Source organism: Myotis nattereri (genome assembly GCF_964212035.1).
Source record: "Myotis nattereri genome assembly, chromosome: 1".
Classification (NCBI taxonomy): Eukaryota; Metazoa; Chordata; class Mammalia; order Chiroptera; family Vespertilionidae; genus Myotis; species Myotis nattereri.
Window position 1 is genome coordinate 48,877,098 of NC_138075.1, and position 16,089 is coordinate 48,893,186.

The window sequence follows — 16,089 nt, forward strand, 5'->3', positions numbered from 1 at the left end:
ATATGTGGCCTCAGTTCTAACTGCCACTGGTGAACTCAGGGAACACCCACTTGGCGCCTGTTAGCGCCACTGTGCCGGGCACTGGCAATGCAGAAGTGACCCTGGGGCTCTAATCTTGTTGCACTGACTCCTTGAGGTGAGGCTCCAGTAGGCTTCAGAGCAATTGGGAATACAGTGGGAGACAGGGTGGGTGCCACATTGCAGGAGCCTGGCAGGAGTGGCCCTGGCACAGGAAAACTAGGGAAGCAGGAGGGTGGCGGGAGTGGACTTTAGTGTCAAAGGAGCTCAGGTCCCAGCACCGCCTTTGGCCAATCACACCCCCTCCGGGTGGGATGACATGGCTTCTAACTGAACAGAAGATGGCAGGCCTCCCCTCGTGCTGCTCACTCCTGCTTCTTACCTCCCCACACTCTTCCCACCCCCTGTGCAACCTTCCACAACCCTCTGGGCCTATTTGGAAGGCAGACATCTGATTGAGTCAACCCACAGTTAAGCTTGCTAAAAATGAAAAGATGATTACCTGAGGGAAATCCTGAGAAATGTTTTTTAATTGTGCAGTTTCATAAACTGCACCAATAAGATGAAGGAGGAATTTGTTTTTTGAGCATGGGCCCTAACATCACATATAATGTAGCACATCAGGACAAGACCTTGAATAACGTGGAGAATGCCAGCTACGCCACCTTTTTTTCATTTTCAAAAAGAAAAAGCTATCCTATATAATAAAAGGTTAATATGCAAATTAACTGAATGGCAGAACACTATGATGCACACTGATCACCAGAGGGCAGATGCTCAATGCAGGAGCTGCCCCCTGGTGGTCAGTGTGTTCCCACAGGGGGCACGCCACTCAGCCAGAAGCCGGGCTCACAGCTGGTGAGCACAGCGGAGGTGGTGGGGGCCTCTTCCTTCTCCACAGCAGTGCTAAGGATGTCCAACTGCCAACTTAAGCCCGCTCCCTGTGAGGAGCGGGCCTAAGCCAGCAGTTGGACATCCCCCGAGGGCTCCCGGATTGCGAGAGGGCACAGGTTAGGCTGAGGGACACCCCCGAGTGCACGAATTTTGTGCACCAGGCCTCTAGTTTCATATAAAGGAAGCACTTGTCATCAGAAAGGATAGCTCACAAAGATACTATTTCACTGTGAATGTTGCTCCCACCCTGGGGATGGCTCAGCCACCTAAGGGAGCTGCATACTCAGGCCTGCCCACTGGAGAAACTGCAAGTAGGCACAGCAGCTTTCATGGAGACATTCCCTGTCACAGAAGGTCAGTGGACCAGCCTTAACAATGAAAGGGTGACTTCACTTTAGGCCGCATAGGGACAAGGCGCTCTTGGCCCCTGAACCAGCTCCTCTAGACGTTCTCACTCGGCAGAACCGCTCAGGGAGCTGGGAGAAATGACGTCTGCAGGCATGCTAGGTCACAGATTCAAGGCTGTGGGAGTCGGGAGAAACCTTACAGATCATTTAACCCCAGCTCTCCAAAGCTCCAGATGATAAAACCAACACCCAGAAAGTGACATGCTAAGCCAAGGTCCTGCCTCAAACCAGAACCCACAACTCCTGTTGCCTTCTCTCCTACAGACCTTCGACAAAGGCGACAAGAATAAGGAGTCAGAGAAGCCCAAGAGGTTTTGTTCCTCCTTTTCTTTTTTCTTTTCTTCTGAAGACACCTACTTTACCAATCTAAACAGAAGGATGACCAAAACAGCCGAGTCAAACTGATTAACGACAACTGGATCTGGTTGGTGTCTGTGGTACCTAGAAACACTTCATCGCAAAACCTTGAGCTTCAACTCCACTGTGAGGGGCAAGGCCACACTCCAACTTCTCAGGAAAACAAAAGCTGTTGTTGCACAGTTTCTACTTGGCACCCAAACCCGAGCGACTGCACATTTAAAATAACATTCCATTCCACACATCCGATCCGAGAGAAAGGCAGGCAACATTGTACGTGGGAACCAGTAGAAAGACAGCAACCATAGCTAGGGGTCTGTGTGCTTCTAACTTGCCCTGGCTGGAAGTGGGGCGAAGGTAGTTACACTGGCTAAGTCATGCTCTGGCATTTTAAGGAATGCCATCCGTGGAGGGTTAAGATTCCTGGAAGCACACATTCTGCATGGGTGCTAATAACCCACTGAGAGGTGATCTGCTCCCTTCTCCCCAATGCTCCTCCCTTAGCTTCCCCTCCTTTTGGGGGGGATTGTAAGGGTGTGGCAGCTGTGATTTAGGCCTGGGCATATCCTCATGGTTAAAAGAAAAAAAAAAAAAGCGCCAGGGAGCATAAAACTTAGAGCAAAAGACAGCTATGAGGGCAGCTGCCTTAAGCACTTAGGGAATTAGTTAGTCGTCTGTTTTACTATTTGACAGGATTCTTAACCATCCCTTAAAACAGGACTCTATTCAGTATATGGTATTAGTGAGCTACAGTGGAATGACCCTCTACCATTTTCCTATTAGTAAGTTAAAATAAAGTGTATGGTACCCAGCAAACCCTGCCACTCAATGGGAATGGAAAGACAAGCACATTTCGGCGAGTTGAGAGGCGAAGGTTCATTTCTGTTCCCTTGGCATTGCTACCGATTCCCGGGGTGCTCCGGGGAGGTAAGGCCTTCCTCTTCTCCACAGGACATCACCCTGAGTCCCTTCTCTGATGTTCTGCACAGGCCTATCTTTCAGGCCGACACACAAGCGCATCTGCTGCAGGGAACTGCAAAGAGGGTTTGACACTGCGAGGAGAATCTGGAAAGAAGATGAGATCTTAACGGATAGGTAGGATTTAAAGCCAAGGAGGAGGCAGAGAAGAAAGGTTTCCAGGAATTTCTACACAATTGTTTCTTTCCTTTTTTTTTTTTTTTTTTACTTCCTTGATCCATCTATATATAACCTGTTTTTTAATGATCAGAAAATGGCCAAGTTTAACTGAAATAAAATTACAAGCACCCTAGCCTGTTTAGCTCAGTGGCTGGAGTGTCGGCCTGTGGACTGAAGGGTAGCAGGTTTGATTCCGGTCAAGGGCATGTACCTCGGTTGTAGGCTCGATGCCCGGCTCCAGTCGGGGAGCACGTGCAGGAGGCAACCAATTGATGTGTCTCTCTCGCATTGATGTTTCTCTCTGTCTCTCCCATTCTTTCACTCTCTCTAAAAATCAATGGGAAAAAATATCCTAGGGTGAGGATTAACAACAACAACAAAGAAATAAGAATACAAGCAACCAACCCCAACCATGATGTCACTACTTTCAATTTTCTTGCTGTATTTCCACCCCCACCCTCCCCCAAACTTGCACAATGCGCACTGTAGACACATCAAAGTATTTCTTCCCAGGGTGGTGAGACAAATCAGCTTCTCCACAAAGAAGATGTGCACAACATCCCCAGGGTGAGAGCAGAAGAGAGAGTGGGAAGAGCAGGGGGTCTGGTTTGCTTACTGGCGGGGTCACCTTGGGGAAGTTACTCAACCTCCCTGTTGCCACAGCGTCCTGCCTGTGAAATGGGAATAAGCACAGGGTGGCTGTGAGGACTGAATGAGTAATGTACACAGAACACTTGGGACGGGCTTCACACGAGCTAAACGTTTAAAAATGTTGCTGAAACTGGTTTGGCTCGGTGGATAGAGCATCGGCCTGTGGACTGAAAGGTCCCAGGTTCGATTCCGGTCAAGGGCATGTACCTGGGTTGTGGGCACATCCCCAGTAGGAGATGTGCAGGAGGCAGCTGATCGATGTTTCTCCCTCATCGATGTTTCTAACTCTCTCTCTCCCTTCCTCTCTGTAAAAAAATCAATAAAAAATATTTTTTGAAAAATGTAAGCTGCATTAGTTTCTAATACCATGAACTATGATGGTAATTAAGGTGGGCCGCCACCAGGATCCTAGGGGCACTGCTTTAATCTTTTCATTTTCAACCTTCATAATTGTCTTCAAATAGGCAGGTTTCTTGTTTTTGTTTGAAAGACTCCATTTAAACGGCTAAGAAATTGCTGACTAGGGCACCTGCCCCGGCGCTGGCCCACAGGCGGCCAGCTGCTGCTGGGCTGTGTTCTCTTTGCTTCTGCTTGGCTCAGCCTGTTGACTAATGTCTCCATGTGAACACACTGGCTTTGTGTACTGAAAGGGAAAAGAGAGGTCCAGTGCCCTACCCTCTGGAGGGAGATGGGGGGGGGGGGGCGGGCGGGGGGGAAGCCCCATTACTCCAGGACCTGCCCAGCAACAAAGCAGACTCCTATCTCCAAGAGCGTGAACATCCTTACATAAAGAGTTAACCCTCCAATGCCTCTCCCTCCTGCACAACCTGGTTTACACGGAACTGGTAGCTGGCTTCCCACACAATCTCCTGTGGAGGTTGGAGGGGGGCGCTGGGCTCTTTGCCTGGGGTCTATGGTCCAGGCCATGGCTGTTTCCCCACAGGGCCGGCTGCCTCCTGCCTGCTTGTCCCTGCGTAGGGCAGACTGGGTTTGTGGTCTTATCACCTACCTACAAATGCTACATTCCAGCCACTGCAATTATCTCCTCACCACGCCCCTGCCCAACCTATCCATGGCCTTTCGCACAAACATGAACTTGGTCTGTTTCAAAACTCTGATGTCCCTTTTAAACATTTAATCAACTATAAAGAGTACATATCATAGGATAGAGTAAATTGATTTTTTTTTTAGATTAAAGTGATTTTCTCACAATTTCCCATTCCTGTCTCCCGCCACTTGCTCCAGATCTATAACAATGGTGGGACCCTCCACCAGCCCCCTCAGAATGAACCCACAGGAGCACACAGTTTAAGTACACACAGAGTGCTTGCTACCCAAACACAGTGCCAAGGGATGCCCCATAGCCAACGCTTCCAGATTTCTGCCCCAAAGCTTCTCACGTACAGAATTTGGGGAGCTCCCAAATATCTGAAAGGTTAGGAGCGACCAAGGCTGTTGATTTTCCATGATGAATATCTCCACTTGTAAGGGACTCATCCTCAGAGACTTAAATCATGTGACCAAATTAGAAGTTAAACTCCACTAGACCTACGTCTCAGGAGAGCAGAGCATAAACCCTGTCCTCTCCCCTCTGCAACAGGTGTTGCAGGGATTATGAGGCCCCAGTCCAGCCACCTACCTTGATGGTCTTCACCAGGTTGGCAGTGCTGTTGGCGACTTCCTTGGCTGACTGGACAAAGTGCCTCTTGGCCACTGGGTTGGCTGTCTTGGACGAGGCTATGCGGCAGGCGTTGCATAAGGCCGAGGTGTGCTTGGCGACAATCGTGGCGGCTGACAGAACCTAGAAAGCATGGAGCTGGGTTGGGGGCACCCCATGCCTCAGTGCAGAGGGCTCTAGTTCAGGAGTCCACCTGGTCCCAAACCCTGGATTCCTCTTCAACACGCATATCCAGGGCCTGTGTAGACAACCCACGTGTCTAGCTCTGCCACCCGAGTCAACCCAAGAAAGGAGAGGGCGAGAATTATTCAGCAAGAGAGAATAAATGAAGAAAAGGAAAGTGGGTGCTGATGTAGGGGTAGGAGTGGGCTGGGCTCCAGACAGTCTTAAAGGAGACGCAGTCAGCTGTCCTGTGGAACCCCCGGGGAGGAAGTGTTCAGCCCAGGGTCTACGCCAGCACTGCCTAACAGACAGAGCATGAACCCCATATGTCATTTTCGAGCAACCACGTTAAAATAAGTAGAGAAACAAGAGAAATTAATTTAAATAATATATTTTATTAAACTTGAAATATCCAAAATATTTCATTTCACCATGTAATCAACTTGATAATATTGAGATTTTACAGTCTTTTCTTATCATATCACGTCTTCAAAGTCCAGTGTGTATTTTATACCCACAGCCCATAAAACTAGACAAGCTACATTTCAAGTGCACCTTGTGGCTAGCACATTGGAGAGTCCAGGCTTAGATAAGTAAAACAGACATCAAGGTGCGATAGCTCTTGCCTCATGAAGGCACCTTATTAAGTGGTCTGCCTCAGGGATCTTCTAGGCTCTACTATCCCCTGCCCCCCAACATATACCCCACAAAACACAACTGCTCTCCTGGAGCCACCTGATCTTTGCTGAGGCTGGTAGCACCCCTTTGCCCTTAACTGGACAGGTAAGGAAACTCAGGTGCACTGACGCCTTGCAAGCCCGCTCTGAGGCCTACTTCGGGCCCAGGTCTTCCCTGTACCCCCTCCTTCACTTGGGTCCTTCTCCTGCCTCAAGAATGCTCTTCTCAGGGTTCGGATGAACATGCCACTCACAGGCTGCCTCTGATACCTCAGATTGGCCAGTTCTTGTTCCTTTCAGCACCTACTGCTTTAATAAGTGAATGGGAGCCCATACCACTTAAGCATGGAATGTCACATCCTGTCTGTCCTCAAATGTCTGTGGCTCCTTTATGGGCTGTGGATTATGACCCAACTTGGAGACCTTGATCAGCACCAGCATCTCTGTGATGTGACCCTCAGAAAATTCATCACACCTTCCTTGTGCGTTGCTGGCACTGTCATCATAGCCCAATCACTGCATTTTCCAAACTATCCAACAGATTAAGTGCCAAGGGTAATGGGGATTGGATCAGACTCATGCTGACCCATGTTGAGCACAGTACAAGCCCTCAGCGATGTCTCTGAACTGAGTGGAATCATGAGACTCCTGATGAATCTCATGCTGATTGCTTTACCCCGACAGCCTTCCAGCATCCCACTTCAAAACACCTACACATTTCCACTTTCACCTCGTTTTGTGACATTCCCCCGAGTCACTATCTACACTGCTGCACTGAGCTGGCTTTGCAAGCTCTGTAAGAACAGTATTCTTCACTAATTCCTCCCACTCCCCCACAGCCCACCTACGAGAGCTTAAGGACTCACAGATCGCATACCCTCGCCCCGTGGTTACCTGTGACGGGCTGCTGCCAGGGTCCACCAGGTTCTGGCATGCCATCTGGATAGCCTGGTTAGCCCTGGCGAACTGGATGGGGTCCACGAGGCCCTGGTGGCCTGCCTGGCTGTTTGGATCAGAGATGCCAACAAGGTATGCAGCCTGGAAAGGGAGAGGAAAACCACAGCTCAGGCTCCGGGCTCCCAGGTGAGCCCATGGGGGACAGCCATCCTGTAATGTACACGCAGCAGTCATGCTTAGGGGGCTCCTTAGTGCAAGTTTGTCAAGGTAATCAGAGTGGTCAGGCCTTAGGGATGGACAGGTGAGTGCCACCTCGGGAGTTTGCTGCAGGCTCCTGGGAACAAAGCCTCCTTGCTCCGAAGAAAGCCTCAAGAAGCTCCTCTGTGGGCCACGAACAAGGATGGACCCGGACTGACAGTTTCTGGCAGCCACCTTAGGACCATGAGGGAGGACACCCAGCCTCAGCCTAAAGCTGACCCTCCTGCTGGCAGATGGGAGAGGCAGGGAAAAGTGGGCGCAGGCTGATGGCATGAAGCTGCTGGGTCAGCCAAGCCTGGAGCATGCCCTTCATGATGGTTTCTTATCTCATTGCCTAATGCACCCTTATTTTTTTAGGCCAGTATTTCCAATAGCAAATAAGAAGAATGAGTAATATGGCTCAGGGGGAAAAGGTAATATTTGGTCTCTAAGAGGACAAGAGGCTGGAGGAGAAGGTTTTTTCTTTAAACCCTCTGGATGCATTAGACTAATAACAGGGAGAAAATGAATCCATGAGCAGCAATTTTAAACTTAATTAATTTCCCCTGAGATGGGTGGGGTAGGATAAAGGTAGGCAATTTCATCCCCCAAACTAGGGATGGTTTTCTTTGGTTTAGTAAAATCATCTAGGCTCAAAGCAACTGCCAAATGATAAGTCCTTTAAGGTAAATGCTGACATTTTGAAGCTTCAGTCACGTGAGCCTGATAATTATTGGAAATGCCCAGGACAGTCAAAGAGCAAGGAACATGCCCGATGGCGTCTCTGCATGACGGCATTGTTTTCTCTCTCTGATGCTAAAAGGATCATGATTAAGTTTTTTGCAATTCTAAAACCTCAGAGAGAATTTGAATTATGTAATGCCTATTCCCTCCCCCCCCCCCCAAAAAAAAACACACACACACAAAAAAACAACAAAAAACAACTCATCTGGAGCTCCCCTATGCCTCCCACAGGGATCTGGTCCTCCCCTAGTCTGCACAGGACACAGGCTGCACTGCAGGGGGCGGGGGGGACCAACCAGTCCCTTACCTGAGCTGCCGCCTCTGTCAGTCCACAGAGAGCCTTGGAAGCAATCCCTACACACTCCCCAAAAGAAGGAAGGTCCCCGGTTTTGGCATTCTGCGAAATCCCTGCCATTGACTCGCCCAGAACCTGCAAAACAAATAACCAGCAATATTCTCTGACCAGCATTCTTCAAACCATGGGGTAAAGGGAAGTACACTTGCAACTTTAGCATTCAAGGATGCCTAATTTACAATATTGGCCATTATTTCTCTTTATTTGCATTAATAAAGGATTTAAGACAATTATGTTGTTTCTGTTCCATAAAGAGAATTGAATAATAAAAATATAAACCTTTCACCCAAAAGTTATCTATATCTCAAGAAGAAAACAGTAAATATACTCAGATCAATAAAGTAAAATCTATACAGGGCATCCCACAGGGGAATGGTCTGGACTGAGAACTCTTAATTCCCAGAATACAAAAATTGGACACATCCATTGAGCTGTAGATGAAGTCACATCCAGAAAGCAGAAGTCACACTCCTCCTGGTATTATTTTACTTATTTACAGTAAAATTTAAATGTCTTTATGAAGTTTATATAATCTGAATACTAATAAGGTTTCCTAAATATTACATTTTCCCATATTTTGAACATCATTGGTATATTTTCTTCAGAGGGCTCTAAAATAGCAGCTAAAGGGGATTTCAGTATTCAGAATCCGACCCAGAGAGGTCAGGCACAAGGTCACAGAGAAGGTCATGGGCAGAGGCAGGGCACCTGCTCCTTGTTTGGTGTTCTGCTTTCTGTGGGCCTCCCCAGGTCCCCGAGGGCTGGTTCTACCTTCCAGAATAACAGATGTTGGGACGGAAGGCTGTTCAACACCACCCCTTGGAGAGGCAATGGGATTGCGAAGTCTAGAATGCAAGGCAGAGCTCTTCATTTGTCAATAAGCCGCCTTGGCTGGGTGAAAGGAAAAAGAAAACTCCCTAAAATTGTTTGGGGATAGAAAATAATCCAGCTTCCTTAAGGATTTGCAAAGCACAGAAGTTAGAGGGTATTTTCAGATACAGCATTTTCCTCTCCCTAACTCTGCATCGCTCTTTGGCTCTAAGTACAGGAAAAATATGTATCCTCCCTTAGACAACCCATCCTTCCATAAAGAACGCTGGACAGGACAAACCCTAGTCTTCGCCCAAGGCAAAGCAGGCTCTCCTGACACCACCATAGAGATGTCTCCCTGAGGCTAATATAAAGTGATGTAAACAAGCAAAGTCAGACTGCCACTGCTCAGTATTTCATTTTAACCAGATTCTGGCATTCTCAAAAGCATGGATATTATCATCATCGGTTTCTCAACCTTTTAAAAATTATTACTTCTAACATTTTCCCCATAACTGTCACCCACATCAAATTAATTACTAAGAAATAAGATTTTGTTGAATAAGGTTAAGGTTGGGGGGCGGGGCACAAACCGTTGTATTACCTTAGATTTTTCCACCCACATCCAAAAATCTCCCCCACAGTTTCACTCTCTTTAAGAATGGCTGCTATGGATGGATGGCAAGGAGAACACAGAAGAGAGGTCATATAAGCCAAGGTCACTGAAGGGTTTTCCCCAAGAGTTTAATCCCAGGTAAAGAAAATACATGATTCGATTCACAGTGAGACCCATCTGTGATATGGTGTAAGCAGTGGCTCTCAAAGTGTGGCTCCTGGACCTCATGGGCAGGACCTGGAAACTTGTCCAAAATGTACAATCTCAGCCCTACCTCTGATCTACTGAATCAGAAACTCAGGGGTGGGGCCTTGCATTCTGTGTTTAACAGGAAAGATCCCGAGATGAATCTGGTGCACGGTCATGTTTAGAGAAGCCCATGAGCCCAGGGCTACAGGAGAAGACTTTAAGAGACATGCAGCCCTAACCGGGTTGGCTCAGTGGATAGAGCGTCGGCCTGCGAACTGAAAGGTCCCAGGTTCGATTCCGGTCAAGGGCATGTACTTTGGTTGTGGGCACATCGCCAATAGGGGGTGTGCAGGAGGCAGCTGGTCGATGTTTCTCTCTCACTGATGTTTCTAACTCTCTATCCCCCTCTCTTCCTCTCTGTGAAAAATCAATAAAATATATTTTTTTAAAAAAAAGAGAGACATGCAGCAATACAGAGCAGCTATGGGCAGACGCACTGGAAGCACGTCTGAGCTCCTCCCAAACCGAGGAGAAATGTTAAGAGCACAGGCCGGCTTACCTTGGAGTTTTCCATCACACTCTCAATGCAGTCAAAGTAAGAGAGGTCACTAACAGGTTCATTAGGATTGTCCAACATCCCCTTGACAGTCTACAGAAGGAGAACACAACTTGAAAAGCACGCACGTGTTACAGAACAAGAAAAATTCAACCTAACATACCAGCAATCGACTTCCCTCCCTGCATAGGATTCTGGTCACGATCACTCATTGCCGGGTAATTGAAAGGAATTTATACTAAAGTTTCCATGACATTAGATTTCCCGCTAAAAACACAACATTAAATGGAGGGGTGGGTGTGTGCGTGTGTGTCTCAGGTTATTATCGATGGAGAGGAGGATCTTATTTTCAATTTCGACAGAGAAGCACGGTATCTACAGGGCAGGGAGAATTTTTTCTTAAAGAAATCTGTAAGTTAATGCAAGGCAACGTATTTATGGTAAATCAGTACAATTTCTTTGCTGGCTAACTCCAAGGAGTTTAAATTTTAAGAACACACTCATTTCTTCATGATTAGTGGAGCCTGCAGTTTTCAGTTCTGGAACCTTTTCATGGTAGGCCTGAAAGAAGGTAACTCCCCCCAGATGCTCAGTGGGATGGTTTGCTTCTTTTTATTTACATTTGAACACTATAGGAAATGTCCCCTCTTGCTTAGGTCCCCATCAAGGAACTGCATATACGGATTGCCTCTTCTGTCTTTGTTTCCACTTCACTGAAAGTGATCCCTAGCTTTCATGTTATAATGACCTTCGAAGCTGGAAAGTCTGGAGATACAGCCATTCAACCTCCTCCCCGCTGAGAGAAAATGTGCACGAGGACCCAGCATCCTTTGGGGCACAGCCAACAGAAAGACAGGGTCATTTAAGTTGCAAAAGGTTGCATGGCAGTCATGGTAGAAACTGCTGAGTTACTCAGTTAGAGATATGAGGGAAAGAGGGCGCATAATGGAGTTCATTTCATTGAAGAATCTCCTCTCACCCTTGTATAATCAAAATTGTTTTAGTAACAGCAATTCTGAAATAGTCATAATTTTGGCAACCAAGGATGCCATTAAGGCATCCATTTGCACCTAGGCCAAAAGAATTCATTTAGATCAACAGCCTACATATTTATATTTGCAAACGTGAACAGACCGGAATGGAGAAATAATTCACCCAATGCAGGAAACACTCTCCACTGTTTTCAGAATGCCTCAGTCCCCTACGAAGCCACTTTTCACTTCCAGCACCTCCAGCTGCTCACAATGGCCTATTGCCATCGTCAGACTGAGCCTCAATCAAACCCCCTACTGGCATGGGAGGTATTCCCACCAGGCCAGATCCATGTTAATCATCCAGAAAACTCAAGGTACATTGGGTACAACCAACCCATAACTACTGAGGCATCTATTTGGCTGTTTCAGTAGAACCTATATTGATTAAGACTGCTCTATATACAAGTAGGCATACTGTTGGGCATAAACCAATTTTAAATTAGAAATAAACCATAAGTATGAATATAAATGGAAAAGCACTCACACTGTGTTCTACCCCATGGGCACCTTGGTCATATGGTAATGAGAACCACTTTTGGGTTTTGTTTTATGTGGTCCTTACACGTTACAAAATAAAATATATGGGGCAATCATTTTTACTCGGAAAGCATATCTATCTCAGCTTCTCTCAAATGCCTCAGAATAACCTCTCCCAAACTTCTCAGGTAGAGCTTGCTCACCTTCAACCTACACCCAATACCATAGGCCTCTTTCAGTTTGAAATAAAGAATCCTTTAACAAAATAACTCTCATCCCAGTGGAAAAAGGGGAAGTAGGGTTGGTAATCCCACCAAATCTAATCTTTCTTTATTCCTTCCACGTGGATGGAACTTTGGCCTTGACAGTCTCCCAGGAAGATGAAAGACAACACAGAGGAGAAAGAACTGACCCCATGGGCAGAGGACAGACAGACACACTCTTGGATGCTCAGAGGCCTGTCCGGGACCCACCTCAAGCTCCCGCAGGGCATTGTCACACTCCTTCTGGCCGGGCGCTTGCTGGGTGCACAGTGTGATGAGTTGATTGATGCTCTCTGTCACAGCTCTGTGCCAGAACAGAAAACGTGGGGTGCTTTTGTTTAAAAAAAAAAATCAACAGTAACTTCTCCAAGGATACTTTGCAGGTTCATTAGAAATACAATGAATTCACTGTATAGCCTTGGGGACCCAGTAGAGCTCTACTGCAAGGCTTTAAACAACCAGAAAAAAAAAACACTCCCAGGAAAGACAGAAGAAGACCCCTTACTTTGCTTCCAATTATCCATTTGATTTACCTGTAAATGGTACTGAAAGTTCTCCTAAGGCAGTATGACCACCTTATAATATATTCATAAGGAAGAATTCATAACAATGTTGCAAATAGCAAAGAGATCATATTAACACTGATCATGAGGAGCCCCAAAAGAATAAGATTATCAGAACAACGCTATTTTGGGTAGCCTTGGAGTAGTTTGGAATATCTTGTATATTTTTAGACACAGTGACATATAGTAGTAAACTCTGTCTATAATTTTTAAATCCCCACTTTCCATTAAATTCTATATAATTGACTAGTTCCTAAATGCTATCTCAAAATTATTCTTTAAAATAGCAACTTTCTTCGTTAATACTAATACTTGTATGATTGATTTTACATGTGTTTCTATTCTTCTTAGAACTTAAAAGGCAGCCCAGATATTTTTTTTTTCAAGGACTGGAATTCAAATTATTCCAGCACCGTTGGTTTAAAAGGCTATCCTTTCTCCATTGAATTGGTTTTGCAATTTTGTTGACAATCAATTGGCTATATTTGTGTAGATCTACTTCTGGATTTTATTCTTTCCCACTGTTCTATGTGTCTAACCCTTCACCAATACCACACCACTTTGATTACTATAGCTTTATACTAATTCTTAAAACGGAATACCTTTGTCTTTAATAAATTTTAAAAAAAAACACAGAGTTGAGATCATTCCCTAAGGGGCTGCTACGAGTAAGGAGCAGACACAGACTGAAACCCATGTCTATCTAACTCAAACTCTTTTCAAGAGGGTCATAACCAGTCTACACTTCTGGCAGGGCCTGAAACCTATTCATGGTTACTAACCACTGCAGCTAGCAGACAACTACAACAAAAACAAAATAGGGCACATATTGCTGTTAATTATTATCACTGCCTAATATAAAAGATAGCTCATTTTATTAGTTAAATTCACTTTGCAGCTTCCCACAGAATATCAAATTAGATGTAAATGATGTTGGAATGTACAGTGGTAATCAGCTTAATTACTTGATGAGGAGATATGCTTTGAATTTTAAAATTTAGCCAGGGTGAGGGGAAGAAGAAAATCACTCCTGAACTCAAGAAAGAGCCCCCAACACCGATTTTTGCCACACTAACTCTAATGGTTTATTTATTTGGGGGAAAGTGCTTAATTACGGTGTCACTGGGAAGTACTGTGAGCTCCATGGTGCAAAGCAAACCATGGACCCCTGGGATGGCAGGGCAGTTCCCAGTTCCGACCGCTTGGAGGTGCACCCGTGAGCACCCGCTAGAAGCGTCCCTCAGAGGGTCCCGCACCACGTTCAGTGTGGCCGCCTTCAGATGCACTCAGTGGACAGGCTGATGATGCCAACATGACAAAGGGAAGAGAGTGTCCTGAACTGTGAGGACCTGATCATTTGGAGAATATCACACAGCTTTCCATTTAACTTATTTCTTTCAGTGTTTCCTATTTATCTGCATTTTTAAAAAACCTACCTTTTACGTGAAGATTTTCCAATTAAAAACTAAGGATTTATAATCGATGAATCCAGAGAATAGATCACTGTTCATTGTCTTATTTTTAACTATTCTGTAAATGTAAATTTTTTTTCAAATAAAAATTTCGGAGTTAAAAACAACAACAAAAGCCCAACAGACTGAGTTTGCGGTTAGAAAATCCATAAAAGTGCCTGCACAACACTGCAGTCTGAACAAGCCACTTGGGTAACAGTGATCCACGACCGAAGAGCATGATTTAAGTATCATTTATCCACATCACTCATTTTAGCCTCTGGATTACACAGCCAAATCGTCAACTAGGTGGCCCAGAGGCAAATGGTTATATAGATGTGACAATGAAAAATAATATTGTTATGTTTCAAACTACAGCAGTTATTTACAAGAGCAAAAGATTAGAGGCAACACAAATACACCATGATAAAGGATTGACTAAATAAATGTACTGTTCACAACAGAATCCTGGGTGACCATTAAAAGTCATAATGTATGGGGCGGGGCAAAAATAGGTTTGCAGTTGTAGGCAAAACAGAGTTTATTTTGTATTATTATTTAATTATGTATTATTTTTCATATGAACAACTATAAACCTACTTTTGCCCCACACTGTATAATAGCGTAATCCTAATGCCATAAAAGAATATTCATGACACATAATTAAGTAAAATTTACAAAACGGTATAAACAGTATGAGTCTACAACTGTAAATACATAAAAACTAGAGGCCCAGTGCACAAAATTCATGCACTCAGGGGGTGGGTGGTCCCCCAGCCTGGCCTGTGCCCTTTCACAGTACGGGAACCCCACAATCGATTGCTCCAATGAGGTAGGCCCCACCCACACATCCAGGGCTCCTCGATGGATTGCCCCAAATAGGTAGGCCAGAGCCGTGGGCCTCGCCTCTGCGCCACGCATGCAGCATCAAGCCCCCACCCACCCACATGCATCCGCTGCACACGCAGCCTCCTGGTAACGCTCGTTGCGGTGTGAGGGCATCACGGCATGAGGGCGTGACGACCACATAGGTTTTTATTAATAGGATGTTTACAGTGATTTTACATTTTAAAAAAATATTTTTTTTATTGATTTCAGAGAGGAAGGGAGAGGAAGAGAGAGACAGAAACATCAATAATGAGAGAGAATCGTGCACGCCCCCTACTGGGGATCGAGCCTGCAACCCCGGGCATGTGCTCTTGTCTGGAATCAAACCTGGGAACCTTTGGTCCACAGGCCGATGATCTATTCACTTAGCCAAACCAGCTAGGGGTTTACATTTTTATTTTAAAATTTCAGTAAATCTACTAAAAAGTTATGAATCAACCCACTTATATTATCAATAAAAATTTGGCCCAAATTAGCAGCATCTGTTCTATATAAATCCCAAAATGGCCTGAACTGTAGTCATTCTTTCCTACAATATTTAAAACTAGGGGCCTGGTGCACAAAAATTTGTGCACTGTTGGGGGAGCCAGGGGGGTGTCCCTCAGCCCGACCTGTGCCCTCTCACAGTCTGGGACCCCTCGGAAGATAACCACCTGCTGGCTTAGGCCTGCTCCCTGGGTGGCAGATGGCAGGCACGGATCCCGCGTTGGGTCACAGATGGCAGGCCCTCTGCCGCGCCGCCCCGCCCTGCTGCCCGCCACACACGGCAGGCCCAGCAGGCTGTGGGGTGGGGCAGGCGGATGGTGGCGGGGCGGGCGGATCGCACTGTGCTGCCCTGCCTACAGTATGCAAATTTAATGGCCATCTTTGTTGGGTTAATTTGCATACTCTTCTGATTGGCTGATGGGCGTAGCAAAGGTATGGTCAATTAACATCTTTGTCTTTTATTAGTGTAGATAAATCTATGCAACTTTATTTTTAAGAATATAAAAAAGTTAAATGACCATAATTCCACCATCTATAGATAG

The 16,089-nt window shown here is 45.8% G+C and overlaps 1 protein-coding gene across 1 annotated transcript in view; it reads right to left on the bottom strand.

The window, feature by feature from the left end:
- Nucleotides 1–16,089, bottom strand: part of TLN2 (talin 2) — a 428,326-nt gene that overhangs the window by 81,753 nt on the left and 330,484 nt on the right. Inside the window, exons 34-38 of the mRNA XM_081089528.1 lie at nt 12,370–12,463; nt 10,389–10,478; nt 8,167–8,289; nt 6,876–7,019; nt 5,104–5,265 (exon numbers count right to left, since the gene is read on the bottom strand). Coding sequence (XP_080945654.1) covers nt 5,104–5,265; nt 6,876–7,019; nt 8,167–8,289; nt 10,389–10,478; nt 12,370–12,463 — 613 coding nt within the window. The remainder of the gene's footprint in view (nt 1–5,103; nt 5,266–6,875; nt 7,020–8,166; nt 8,290–10,388; nt 10,479–12,369; nt 12,464–16,089) is intronic.